General features: G+C 41.0%; 1 protein-coding gene and 1 pseudogene across 1 annotated transcript; one reads left to right on the forward strand and one right to left on the reverse strand.

Moving 5' to 3' along the window:
• The first annotated feature begins 574 nt into the window (after nt 1–574).
• On the forward strand, nt 575–4,176 carry LOC145518950 (beta-defensin 107A-like). The gene is made up of 2 exons (XM_081524221.1): nt 575–641; nt 4,034–4,176. The coding sequence occupies exons 1-2, from the start codon at nt 575–577 to the stop codon at nt 4,174–4,176; spliced, it is 210 nt and encodes a 69-aa protein (XP_081380347.1).
• An 8,915-nt stretch (nt 4,177–13,091) lies between these two features.
• Nucleotides 13,092–13,426, reverse strand: LOC145518856 (Golgi phosphoprotein 3 pseudogene; annotated as a pseudogene).
• Between the last annotated feature and the right edge of the window lie 1,488 nt (nt 13,427–14,914).

Genomic DNA, 14,914 nt, shown 5'->3' on the forward strand with positions numbered 1-14,914 from the left:
CAATAAGTCAAATACATACATTTTGAGCACCTATTGTTAAAAACACTGTTGTAAGGAATGAATGGGAAGAAAAAAGATGAGAAAAAAGTTATTTTCCTTTATGGAGTTTATAATACAAATGAGGAGATAAATTTTTTTCATAGAGTATAATTTGAAAAAGATATATACCAGGTGCCAATCAATAATGGCTGAGTGAATCTTATAAAAGCAAATTGCATGTAAAATCTTAGATAAGGATAAAAGGAATGGTGGTTCTGGACCCTATGGAAGCGGTAGGGCTTGAGAAGGGGTTTAGGGAACATAGGAGAAGTCTAGACAGAGATGTAGAAGACAGCATTCCAGGTAGGAAGACAGAAGACAAGGTACTCTCTCCTAAGTGTTTACTTAGGTAAAACCTGACCCAGCAGCCCACATGTTATTCAGTGGAGCATGGAAAATAGTTCACTCTTGATGAACACTACAAACCAAAATTGACGTCCCACTGTTTCAGAGCTGTAGAACTTGTTTTCATCAATTTCCCTCGATAAAACAGCTCGATTCCTGCCACTGTGCCTCCTTCATCCTCTCTGCACTGATGCCTAGAGCCATGAAAACCTTCTTCTTGTTTGCTGCCATGATTCTTCTTGCCCAGATTTTCTCAGGTAAGCGGGAAATCTTTATTAATGTAAGGATGTCAGTCTTCTCAGGATCTGTCTTTTGAGAAGAAAGCTCAGCTTTCAGAAGAGTATATGACTCAGCCCTATGTCCTGAAAAGGTCCTAGAACAAACCAGTGACAGGAAATCTTTTCCTAAGCTTAGACACAAATCAGTGTGGCCACACTGATCCAGGCCACCTTCAACCAGAAGAGTATCTCGTTAATTTCCCTAAAAGCTCTACAAAGGGGTTCAGAGTTCTCTTTATGTTTAAATCTCTTTCCTCCTATAATCTTTGACCTAACTGCAAAGTATGACAAAGTGATTGCTTTAAAATGAGAGAAAGTGTTACAGACAAACTCCAAAAGAATTTGTTAATTTAGAGAAATATGTCCTCTGTAGTGTAAGAGAAATTAAACTTATGATGGTCCTTAGTCTATTTTTTCAAGCCTAACTAACTGGTGCAAATCTCCTAATCCTAGATTATCTTGGACCTTTCTTCTGGCTCTTACACACTGATGGAAAATTATATCCTTTAAAGCACTAAAACCTCGATTAGTTTTCTTTGAGTCCTTGAGTCCTTAGAAATGGGTTCTTTTTACTCAATACAGCCAAGACTTCATCCCTAATCAACTTTCATGTTCATTTCCTTCTCAACTATCCTTCATTCCTTCTGTTATGAAGCCTTTCCTCATGGGGTTCTCCATGCATCATAAAGCATCTTATCTATTTCTTCTTCATGGTTTCTGAATTGCTACACTTACTTACTGCCCAATCTGGCCTCAGTACTATAGCTTTTTGTTGTTCAGTTGCTCAGTCCTGTCCGACTCTTTGCAACCCCATGGACTGCAGCATGCGAAGCTCCCCTGTCCCAACATCTACTGAATGTGTGTTACCACTAATGAGAAATTGTTCTAGGGACTGCAACAAAAGGAGGTAAAGTGGAGGTGAACATTAGAGTGTGGCCTTTGCTCTTAATTTACTTACTGTTTATTAGTCTATTATTTCTGTGTTGGTCAAAAATAGGTTGCCCATAATAACAAATAAGCATGCAGTAAGTTTAGAATGCAAATATGTCACAAATAACTATTATACAAAACAGTGCTCACAAATTCCATGAAGAAGAAAAGTAAAAGAGAAGCCACAGAAGCAGAAGTTTGTTTCTAACTGGAGGGATCAGGAAAGGCTTCCTGGAAGGTCGTTGTTGGCATCAGACTTTTGAAAATTTTGAAAACCCGCAGGACTAGAAATAAAGAACAGAGCTGAGGAGCATTGCCCTCATGTTTCAAAGCGTCTCTTGTAAAGTCAGTTTCTTAACTTTGGCCTCAGTCTCTTTCTGGGGGTGGCGGGGGTGGGGGCCAGCGGGGTTGGGGGGTGAAGTCAGACAACGGATCCAGGCTAAGGAAGCAAGTTTTAAGCTGTCCTCTCCATCTCCTTCCATCCAGACTCCAGCTGATTCAAATCAACTGTAGAAGGAGATGCGTAAGAGCTTCTTGTTTCCAACACTCAGCTCAGACATGCTTGCTTCTCAGTAAGGAGCACAGTCTAGGACCGCCACCACAACACCGGTCACACAGAATCTCAGCATTGCAAGTGGGTTTAATGATCAAGAAAAGAGGTGATGAACACAGACTATTAAGCCAACATATTTGAGGCTGATCTCAGCTCCAGTCCTCATAAGATTTATGAACTGTGTTTCAATTTATTTCCTATAAATGGAAATAATAATAACAATAGGGCATTTTTTTCAAGATTAAGACATTATATTAATTAGAGTAGAGGCTAACTGGCTTTAATTAAAAAAGAAAATCTTAAACTAGAGTAATAGAAAAAAGGGAGTTTATTTCTCTCTCATGTAAAAGTTCCAAAATAGGTAACTGAGTAGGTTGGGAAGAAGGCTATTCTCCACCAGGTAAGCCATGCTGGGACCAGGGAGGAAGGTCAATCTTGCCATCCTAAACATGTGACTATGTCACTGATTCTAAGATGCTCTAAAAGGAAGGAATAAAAATTGAGTAAAAGACATGATTTAAAAGATTACACAGAAACAGCTTGTATCACTCCAGTCCTATTTCATTGGTCCAATCTCATTCACGAGGCCAGACGGAAACAGAAAACCAGAAATAGTCGTCTTTAGCTAAGGATCTGAAAAGTGAAAGTGAAGTCGCTCAGTCATGTCCAGCTCTTTGCGATCCCATGGACTGTAGCCCATGGAATTTTCCAGGCAAGAGTACTGGAGTGAGTTGCCATTTCCTTCTCCAGGGGATCTTCCCTGAGCAGCCAGCTAAAACTCAGAGGTTCTACTACTTACTAACAGATGGAAGGTGAAAATGACTTCTTGGGGACAGTCTCTATATACACTGCTTAGAGAGTGCCAGGTGCACTTGATGGAGTTAACTATTATCATTGTTCAGTTCTCATTGTTCTTATCATTATTATTGTTATTTTTTGCCCCAATTCAATGTAAACATATGACATGTCAATTGACTGCTCTGATGCTTGATAAATTTCAGTGATCTATAACTCACAACATCCCGAGTTCAACTTTGGACTACTGAAAATGTTTCCCTTTACTCTGAGCAGAAATCTAAGTTCTTGACATTTTTTTTTTCCATTGGTTAGTCCTACCTTGGGCATCAAGAAGCTTTCAACGTGGTAATGTCTGAGATGCGTGACAGCTAATATGTACACTTCCCTCCCAGAGTTGCTTTGCAAGAATAAGCATTACACCTTTTGAGAATAACTGTCAGCTCTTTCAATTATTTTTCCAGAGAATATTTTTTCAATCGTTCCTCTTTTAAAACATTTTACTCTTTTCAGCTTAGTCTCTTTGTTCTGAATGAGCACACACTGCCTCAGCCGCCCTAAGGTTGCTGGTAAAGATAATATTCCATTGATGGTATTTATGGAGCAGGCTAGTGCACTATATTTCTCTCAATCTTTACACCAAAAGTGTGAAATTCCACAACCACACACCTAAGTACTAATTTGCCTAAAATGTAAATAGCACAAGCTTTATCTTTTGTTATTTATCAGGGACTATTATTTTGGAGACAAGAAAAAAAACCATTTCTTGGAAAAGATTATTCATTGGAATTCGAAAGTATATCATCTCCTCCCAGGAAGAAACATTGTTTGTATACGTCCAATAAAGACAACAGCAGAGGGAACTCTTTTTCATTTTTCCTAACTGAATACAATGGAAGGACACTGTATATACTGAACAAGGGATGTGAGTTCAGAGACAGCTGTTTAGGTCACATCTGCTTTATCTGACAGCTGGATTCACACTCCCTATCTCCTTGGAATTAGGATGAGAGGGAATTCTAAGCTGGCCTGGATGGCGAAATTTTTGTAAGTACTAGATAACTGAAGACTAATTGCTTTCTTTGCTTTCTAGCCCCAGGAGGGCTTCAAAGACAGACACGCTGTCTGAAAATGGATGGTCGCTGTGAAGTCGAATGCCTTTCCTTTGAAGATAAGATTGGGGGCTGCAGAGCTGAACTGACACCATTTTGCTGCAGAAAAAGAGTCAGTAATTAAAAGCTAAGCAGCAGCTACACAAATGAAAGAGGTGAAGATACTCTGGCTTTGATCTCAGTGCAGCAAACCTCTCCAGATCTTCTCTCCTTGACGTCCAGGTCGGGATTCTCTGAAGCTGTCGGTCCGGTCTGATGCTGCAGGAAATACCCTTTCTAGGCTGCGAGCTTCTGGGGGAGGAGTTGGGGGTGGGGCAGGAAGCTCTATGTCTTGTTCACTTTGCATCCCCCTTCCTTATATATTGGCTGTTAGTTACTTATGGATAAAGTGAGTAAACTAATTAATAAAAGAGGTAGAATGGAAAGGTTGAAGAGCAAGTCAATGAATTGACTTCTACCAGACGTGTGACCTGGGGCTGTCTCCACCGAGATTCTGCTATTTGCAATGTCAGGAGACTCAACTCTGTGGTAAACGGACCCCTTGCTGGACACCAACTGTGACCTCCTCAGCAGCACCCCTGACACATCCTCCTCCTCTCTCTCCTTTATACAGAGGAATTATTTAGAATGTCTCCTGTTCCCTGTCTGATCTAGAACATTGAGTTCCACAAAGATTTGGACCTTGTCCAAATTTAAGCTGGCCACAGACTGAGTAGCATCCTCATTCTGGCCACTTGCAGTGAGAGCTGATTAAATCATGGTCTAGTCAAGCAGTAAGCTCCCTAGAGATTATCTAATTCGACACCTTCATTACAGGTGAAGCGATCCAAGTTCAAGATCACACAGTTACAGGCTTAGTTACTCCTCTGTTCAGACTTCTCATTTGGTCTTGTGTTCTCAGCATGTCCACAGAAAACTGCTAGATGAGCACAGAACAAGGCCAACACTAAAGATGGAACAGTTTTTAGCAGCTCAAGTGAGAAGTCAGATTGAACAAAAAGTTGAAAGCAGCTGTAAAAAAAAAAGTGGACACTTTCCAAAATCTCTCCTGGGATCCTTGCTCTTTGGAGCAAATTGAGGCTTGCCTTTATCCTGTTTTGCCAAAATGTGGAGTCCCAGATTTCGGGCAGAGCAAAACCTATCTCATGGGCCATTTTCATCCTAGCAGACTGACACTATACCCTTTCAAAGCAGAAGAAGGCAAAATCCCTCAGCTCTGCTCTAGAGAATTCCCTCATCTCCTGGGCTAAGCTTGCTTCCTATAAAGATATATTAATACATAGGGGAGAATGCAATAAAACAAACTTTCCTGGGGCAAGACAATTTGTAAAAGGCTTTGAGAAATAAACTTTTTTTGGAAAATATTCTGGTATTATCACTTATCTTTATGGCTCATTTCTGAAAACTGCAACAGGTTGAGGACGTGACTTGTTGGAATCAGAGGAATGGTCTCCGGCTCTGGCTTTCCCAGCAGTGCCTGATCAACAGGCTCGGATAAAACTAACTGCCTTTGAGAATCTAAATTTACCTAGACTTTCTCTCTCCTTTCTCTCCTTTTCTCTTTTCTCCCTTTCCTCACCAAATGACTTGAAAGGTACTATATGTTTTCTGTCACCCTAGTTGCTTCCTAATGTATAGAAACATCTTCAGCCTTCATCACACCATTGGGGCTTGTCTACCGAGAGACAAGGGACCTCTTAGACACCTCTTAGTCACTCTTCTCTTCTTAAAGATACCAGGGTCAGGAGTTTCCTGATGACCTAGCAGTTGGGACTTGGCGCTTTGAGTGCTGTGGCCCATGTTCAAAACCTGGTCCAGGAACTAAAATCCTACAAGCTGCACCATGTGGCCGAAAAAAGAGATGCCAGAGTCAACTCCGAAGATCTCTGATCCTCATTCGTCCTTGTGGCCCGGAGGTGGTAACTCTGTCCTCTGATTTTTAGTCTCTGTGCCCGTTCGACCTGTCAGTCCCTGTGCAACCAGTTACCTGCAGTAGGATCCACTGTTTCAAATATTCAGTATGGTTTCAGCTTACCTGAGTGAAGCCTGTCTAAGAAAAACTCTACACTATGTTTCCAACTTGAACTTCTTGCTGAAGTTTATTGGTGAGAGTCACTCAGTCATTTGGATGCTTTTGGACCTGAAGACAAAGGACTTCTAGAGAAAATTATGTAAAATTCCATAAAGAGAAAAGAATTCTTTATGGATTCATGTTCAGTCACATTATTTGTGGAATTCATTCTTTATGGAATGTTCAGTCACAACATTTTCAAACAAAATGAAAAATATCTCACTAACCTTACAAAATTGAGGATGTAGCATCACCAATGCAATAGTCTCTAAAATCTTAATAAATTTCAGGCCAGAGTCTCCATCTCTCTATCTATGGGATGAAGCCTTGTGATTTTGTGTAATTTTTGATCCTATCTCTAAAATTCATTCATATAATAAATTGTTGTTGTTGTTTATTCGTTAACTTGTGTCTGACTCTTTGCAACCCCATTGGACTATAGCCTTCAGGCTCGTCTGTCCATGAGATTTCCCAGGCAAGAATACCTGAGTGAGTTACCACTTCCTTCTCCAGGGGAATAGAATAAAAAATAATAATAATTTAAAAATTGACCTATGATTTAGCTGCCAGAAAAATTCCTATTTGACAGACTATCCTAATGAAAATGCACTTTGGACTCCAAAATGGTGCATATTTCCATGATATTACTATACTTCTTTTTGGCCTTGTGAGAAACATGAAATAGCCGAATTTAGAAGTTAAATGATGAAGTTATTTTATAGATTAATCATAATACCTTTCTTTTGTGCATTTTTATAATTAAAAATTGACTTTCATAAGGTTTATCTCTTTAGCAATTTCTAGACAAGAGTAGTTATCACTATTCCAGTTTTAATAGTTAAACAGAAGCATGGGCGGTATAGGTTTACATATGCTGTATAACCTTAGGTTTTAGCATGGGGGTCTTTTGGTTCCTTGTGCAATATTCATTGCCTACATACCTGGTCATAATTTAAACTCTACCTTCCTAATGTGTTAATCATGCATTGTCACACTTTTGTTACCTTGTCACTTAACTAACCGACTTAACACCAGTAGCCCAGCATCTGGGCTCCTTAGCAGGAGAAGCTTCATCATTAGTCGGTTGATATCAATATTCTATACGCTGGGCTTCCCTGATGGCTCAGCAGCTAAAGAATCCACCTGCAATGCAGGAGACACAGGAGATAATGCAGATTTGATCCCAGGGCTAGGAAGATCCCCTGGAGGAGCGCATGGCAACCCATTCCAGTATTCTTGCCTGGAGAATCCCATGAACAGAGAAGCCTGGTGGGCTACTGTCCATGGGCTCGCAAAAGACTCAGACACGACTAAAGTGACTGAGCATACATACAATATTCTACGCATTAAGGATGTGACTGTAATCACTAGAAGACCCTATAAAAGGACAAGCCCTTCCCTCTGTCCCATTTTTAGCAAGCTTAGTCTAGTCCTCTATTACTTTAGAACCTGTAAGGAGAATTCCATTCTTTAAAAAAAATGAGCATTAATTTGGCCGTTGATTATGACCTTGGTTTCTGTATCTGAGTAAGGGAATCAATAAGAGTTTTCTCAAGGGATTATTTGGGGACTATAAATAAGGCAAGTAAAACTCCAGATGCCATGTTTGCAATAAGGCATATTTGGTAGATAATAGCCATCTGCTGGGGACATCCCAATGAACTGGAGCTCTGCTGCAGTCTCCTGAAAGAATAGGCTATTGCTCTTTTGATTGACAAGGACAGCAAAGCACTGGAGATTCCAGGTACCCAAACTCTGCTGCACGAGGACGGAGTGTCTTTCCCCTTTTCACTGGTTGGCATTCCAGGTGGAAGAGGAAAGAGACACAGACATGAAAACTCTTAGAGACGGTGAGACGCAAAAGTCAGAGGAAGGTAAGTCAACCTACCTAAAGATTATGGCATTTCCGAGAAGGAAACAGAATTTTCAGAGAAGATATAATGTGAGCTGGAGGGAAGGAATTATTAATCAACACGTGTGATATTTCAGATGAATAAGCGCTGCTGCTGCTGCTGCTAAGTTGCTTCAGTCGTGTCCGACTCTGTGTGACCCCATAGACGGCAGCCCACCAGGCTCCCCCGTCCCTGGGAGTATCCAGGCAAGAACGCTGGAGTGGGTTGCCATTTCCTTCTCCAATGCATGAAAGTGAAAAGTGCAAGTGAAGTCACTCAGTCATGTCCGACTCTGTGCGACCCCATGGATGGCAGCCTACCAGGCTCCTCCGTCCATGGGATTCTCCAGGCAAGAGTCCCAGAGAGTGGGATGCCATTGCCTTCTCCGGAATAAGCACTAGAGATCTATTCAACACTGTGCCTGCGGTCAATGATGATACATTGTACTCTTAGCATAAATATGGTAGATATTAGGCTAAGTGTTTTTATCACAATAAAATTACTTTTTAAAAAGGAAATAGTGCTAAAATACAATTTTAAAATAGTTTATAAAGTAGAAAATCACTGAAGTAAGCCAGTTGATAGGACTTACCAATTTTCAGGTAAAACCAATTAAATGAGAATTGCAGTTAAATATATCTTAATGCAATGTTGAAAGCATAAACAAAAAGAAATAAAAACCCACAAAAATTAGAAGTCCTATTAGAGAACAAAAGCAGACCTGCCTTATGTATCTCTCATGCTATACTAAACTCTAGATGAGGAACTGGCACCTCTGAGATTTTAAGAGGAAAATTGCATTGCAAGGCTTTGGTTCCATAACTGATTCTCTCTCATGGTTTTAATAAAAAAGAAAGAAAATCATTCTAAAATATTCAAGGAATCAGAAAATATTACATCCAAATGCTATTCTTAAAAATGTTATAAAATTTACCTTTGTTTCTATACTACAGTGTCTGTTTTTTGTTTTTTTTTTGTTTTTAAGAAAAGGAGTGCCAGACTCACACACTCAGATCCACAGTCAGCGGGGACTCACAGAGCCACAATCTTTCTAGCCCGGAAAGCCCCTGTCAAGGGCTTGTTGAGAAGCCTGTCCCAGGCAGTGCTGCCAGGAAACATCCTGAGAAAGGAATGTGTGTCGTCTTAGGTATAGCAAAGTTGTGTAAGGCAGAAAAGCCCACACCCACACCTTGAGATTTCTGGCTCAAAGTAAGCTGGGTCAGGGTCCTGGCATGTCACCTGACTGCAACGTCATCTAGGTTGGCTCAGCAAACTCTGCTCTTAATTTGTCCTACAATGAGGCAGATATGATAACTACCCACCATCACAGGAGCCTTGGATGCACAGGATGTAGCACCTAGCTTTCCTAGAGGAGCTCTCAGAACTCAGAGAAAGGAGGAAGCTTCTGGAAGAGAAACAACAACACATCCTCTGAGGCCTTCTTGTTCTGAAAGCTTCACCACAGTGCCCACTGAGGCATGGGTGCTCAGGCGTGTCTGACTCTCGGCAACTCCATGGGCTGTAGCCCTCCAGGCTCCTCCGTCCATGGGATTCTCCAAGCAAAGGAGAGTAGCCCCCACTCGCCGCAACTTGAGAAAGCCCGAGTGCAGCAACAAAGATTCAGCACAGCCAATAAATAAATAAATAAAATAAAATAAAAACTAGTAGCTTCCTCACTGATTTTCCAGCTTCTACTAATAGTCTCCTTGCTACCCTTCCAGCTTCCATCTACTACCCAGTGTCAAGACCATGGCATGTGTTAGGTTTTTATTGTAACTGCACCTCATTTTTAGGTACCAGAAATGGCAACCCACTCCAGTATTCTTGCCTGGAAAATCCCATGTATGGAGAAACCTGGTAGGCTACAGTCCATGGGGGTCGCAAAGAGTTGGACGCGACTGAGCAACTTCACTTTCACTTCTCTTTCAACTAGCCTTTGCATGTGTGTGTGCTCAGTTGCTTCAGTCGTGTCCAACTCTTTGCAACCCTATGGACCGTAGACTGTAAGGCTCCTCTGTCCATGGGATTCTCCAGATAAGAATACTGGAGTGAGCTGCCATGCCCTCCTCTAGGGGATCTTCATGACTCAGAGATTGAACCTGCTTCTCTTATGTCTCCTGCATTGGCAGGTGGGTTGTTTACCACTAGTTCCACCTGGGAAGCCTCGACTAGTCTCTGTTGTTGAATAAAACACCCCAAAACTTAACAGCTTAAATCAATGCCATCTCACGTAATTCTCTGGGTTAGGCTGAGCAGTTCTCTGCTGCTTTCATTGAGGCTCATATGCACAGTTGCCTTCAGCTGGCAGGTCAGCTGGTGGGCTGCTGAACTTAGCTGAGGTCCCCTCAGCTGGGACAGCTGAGGTTCTCTTCCATAGGCCCTTTTGTCCTGGGTTTCTTTATGGTATGGTGGTCTCAAGGCAGCATTCCAAGAAGATGAAGGCAGACACCATATCACTTTATTTGTCCCAAGCTCTGAAACTTGCAAGATGTCACTTCTGCTACATTCTATTGGATAAGGGTAGAGAGCAAATTCAGCCCAGATTCAAGAGGTGGCAGGATAAACTCTACCTCTTAATAGAAGGAGATGCAAATAATGTGGAGTCATATTTAATTTACCACAGAAAGTTATGCTATATCCCTAGACAGACTCAATGTCATAAAGATGTCAGTTCCTTCTAATAAATCTGTACAGTCAATGTCATACCAATCAAAATCCCAATAGGATGGCTCGAGAAACTTGATAAGATGTTCCTAAAATTATATGGAAGAGCAAAGGCTCAGAATCACCAGTGCAATTTTGTGGAAGGACAAGTCTTCCCAGATATTGGGATTTATTATAAAGCTATGGTAACAGCTGTGTATTGATGCAGCAATTCTAGGAGCAATTCAGGTGAAGTCCACACTATACACAGCATCAATAGATGTACATAATCCAATTAACTTTATGGAGCAATTCACTTTATGATTTAATAGTGAAAATATACAAATATAAGATGATAAGATTATAGAAAGAAAAAATTTTCTCACTTCATTGAAACATGATTGACATACAACAGTATGGGGGTTTAAGGTGTGCAACCTATTGATCTGATACACTTAAATACTGCAAAGTGATGACCACCACGCGTGTGTGCTAAGTTGCTTCAGTCCTGTCTAACTCTTTGTGACCCTATGGACTATAGCCCACCAGGCTCCTCTGTCCATGGGGTTTCTCCAGGCAAGAATACTGGAGTGTGTTGCCATCCCCTTCTCCAGGGGATCTTCCTGAGCCAGGGATTGAACCTGCGTCTCTAACATCTCCTGCATTGGCAAGCAGGTTCTTTACCACTAGCACCACCTGGGAAGCCCTGATGACCACCATTGCCTTAGACAATATCTCCATCACATGGTTACCCCATTTCTGTTTTCTGGTGAGAACATTTAAGATCTCCTCTCTTAGAAACTTTCAAGTAAATAATACAATATTATTAACTATAATCACCAAGCTGTACATTAGATCTCCAGAACTCATTCATCTTATAGCTAGAAGCTTGTAATTTTTGACCAACATCTCCCCATCTCTCCTACTCTCAGCCCCTTGTAACCTGTTCACTGTTCCCATGAGTTTGGCTTTTTTAGATTCTATATATAAGTGATATCATACAATATGTGTCTTCTTCTGACTCATTTCACTTAGCTTAATACCGACAAAAAAATTGTTAAGGTATGTATCTTGACTGAACTTTACCAAAATATACCCTAATACATATAGCTTTTTACTTTTGGTGAGTTAAGAATATAGAAGAACTTGTATTTGTGGACAAACTTAAACTCAAGAGATGCTAATGATGTGCTTTTGAAGCTGGAGGTAGTTTAAAGAAAAGATATATGCATCCCAATGTTCATATCAGAGCTATTTACAATAGCCAAGACATGGAAGCAACCTTAAAGGTCCACTGACAGAGGAGTGGATAAAGAAGATGTGGTACATATATACAATGGAATATTACTTAGCCATAAAAAAGAATGAAAAATCCATTTCAGCAACATGGGTGGACCTAGAGATTATCATACTAAGTGAAGCAAGTCAGAGAGAGAAAGACAAATATCATATTGCTTATTGTGGAATCTGAAAAAAATGATCCAAATGAACTTAACTTTACAAAACAGAAATAGACCCACAAACACAGAAAACAAATTTATGGTTACCAAACGGGTAGTGAGAGGTAAATTAGGAGGTTGGTATTAACATATGCGGACTTCTCTGGTAGCTCAGTTGGTGAAGAATTCACCTGCAATGCAGGAGACCCTGGTTTGATTCCTGGGTTGGGAAGATCCGCTGGAGAAAGGATAGGCTAGCCACTCCTGTATTCTTGGGTTTTCCTGGTGGCTAGCTGGTAAAGAATCTGCTTCCAATGCAGGAGATCATGGTTCAATCCCTGGGAAAAGATAGGCTACCCACTCCAGTATTCTGGCCTGGAGAATTCCATGGACTATATAGTCCATGGGGTCGCAAAGAGTTGGACACAACTGAGCGACTTTCACTTTCAGTTTCACTTTGTTAACATATACACACTACTATATATAAAACAATCAACCAGGACCTACTGTATAGCACTGGGAACTATACTTAATATTTTGTAATAATGTATAAGGAAAAAGAATCTGAAAATAATAGATGTATATATACAACTGAATCACTTTGCTGTATACCTGAAACTAACACAACACTGTAAATCAACTATACTTTAATTTTTAAAAATTTGCAAAAAAAAAAAAAAAAGCCAAAACCCAAAAAGCAATAACAAAAAATTGGAGGTAGTTTGAAAGTAAACACAACAAAAATCCAAAACTTGTTACAGTAAAAATGGCAACTCTCTTGAACTCAAGAAGGTATGAAATGCCAAAAGCAGTAAACCTTTCTGTTTTCTAAACCTAACAGAAAGGTCTCTCATACCGGCAGCTTCTTGCATGCACACGCCCACAACAGGAAAAGCCACCTCCCCATCTCATCAAACAAAAGCCAATTACAGTGTGGGAAGTACAAACTGCAGAAAACCAGAAGTCCATAGAAGAAAAACGACCAGTTCCCGTGAGAGAAAGGGGGACGCGTGGTTTGGGGCAGGGTCACTTGGTGAAGGCCGCCACCACCGCCCACAGCACCTCGTTGGTCCCGGCCTTCAGACACTCCACCTCAGGGTCCAAGTCCAGGAGCTGCCGCACCCGCTTGGTGGCTACATCATACTGCTTGTCCAGCAGGGGCGCGAACGCGTTCTCCAGGACGTCCGAGGCGTGGGCCAGGTAGATGAGGGCCAGCAGGTGCTTGTCCATGCGGTGAGGGTCGTTCACCCACTTGTCCAGAACGGCTTCCTGCACCTTCTTGATGAGGCGCTGCTTAATGTTGTCGTTGGTGAGGGGATGTGTCGTCATGTCAAAGAGGAGGAAGTTCTGTTTCTCCATTGTCAGTACACCCTTTTCTACCAGGTTTTTAGCTAATTGTTCCTGTAAGTTTCTTAACTGATAATGCAGTTTTAATGAATTCCACATCTCACCTAAACGGAAGAGTTTAAAAGCTAGAGAAGAATTTCAGCTATTATTTTCTTTGTACTTGTAACACGTGCGTGTGCTCAGTCGCTCAGTCATGTCCTACTCTTTGTGAGCCCATGGACTGTAGCCCGCCAGGCTCCTCTGTCCATGGGATTATCCCAGAAACAACACTGGAGTGGGTTGCCATAGGGATAGCAAAATGTGTTCATTGTAGCTGGTTTGCTTTCAGAGAAGTAGAAGATAAGAAGTGTTCTAGGACAGTCTGTGTTTCCAGAAAGCAAATTTCCTGTGGGATAGGAATTATATTTTATTAATCTCTGTGGCTTGGCACCAGGTTTATTTCCTGGAACATAGTACTTGTTCAAGAAATATTTGAAAAAGAGAATGAAACAAGTATTCGAATACATGAATTGGAACAGGTTGCTAGCAGTTTTGGTCGATATGAGTCAAATTGTAAAATGATAATTTCTGGTACCTTTCTGTCAGCATAAAGGTGTCAACAAATACCCAAAGTATAAATGAGAGATTCATTTATTTTTAACTTCAAAAAATTCTGGCTGTCATGCGTCTTCACTGTGGCACATGGGCTTCTCTGGTGCAGCGCTCCGGCTTCTCTATACCTGTGGCATGCAGGCTCAGTAGTTCTAGCATGAAGGCTTAGTTGCCCCATAGCATGTGGGATCTTAGTTCCCCAGTCAGGGATCAAACCCATGTCCCCTGCATTGGAAGGCAGATTCTTAACCAATGGGCCACCAGGGAAGTCCCCTAATAAATTAAATAAATCTTTAAAAGGAATACTTTTAACATCTATAGAAAAGTTGCAAAGATAGTAAAGAATTCCCACATGTTCCATTGCTGTTTCCCCATTAATATAGTTAGTACATTTGTCACAATTAATTAACATTGCTATGTAGATATTGAGCAACTAACACTTTCTAATTTTTTATTTTTTATTTTTTTATAAATTTATTTATTTTAGTTGGGGGCTAATTACTTTACAATATTGTAATAGTTTTTGCCATACATTGACATGAATCAGCCATGGGTTTACATGTGTTCCCCTTCCTGGACTTCCTACACTACCTAAAGTGGTTTCCCTGGTGGCTCAGATGGTAAATAATCCACCTGCAATGCAGGACACTCAGGTTCGATCCCTGGTTTGGGAAGATCCTCTGGAGAAGGAAACGGCAACCCACTCCAGTATTTCTGCTTGGAGAATTCTATGGACAGAAGAGCCTGGTGGGCTACAGTTCATGGAGTCTCAGAGAGTCAGACACGACGGAGCGACTAACACACACAAAGTCCATACACTATTCAGACTTCCTTGGATTTTGCCCGATGCTCTTTTTCTGTTGTTGTTGTTCCAGGATC

Source organism: Giraffa tippelskirchi, chromosome 8, assembly GCF_054371585.1.
Source record: "Giraffa tippelskirchi isolate mGirTip1 chromosome 8, T2T-mGirTip1v1.2.pri, whole genome shotgun sequence".
Lineage (NCBI taxonomy): Eukaryota > Metazoa > Chordata > Mammalia > Artiodactyla > Giraffidae > Giraffa > Giraffa tippelskirchi.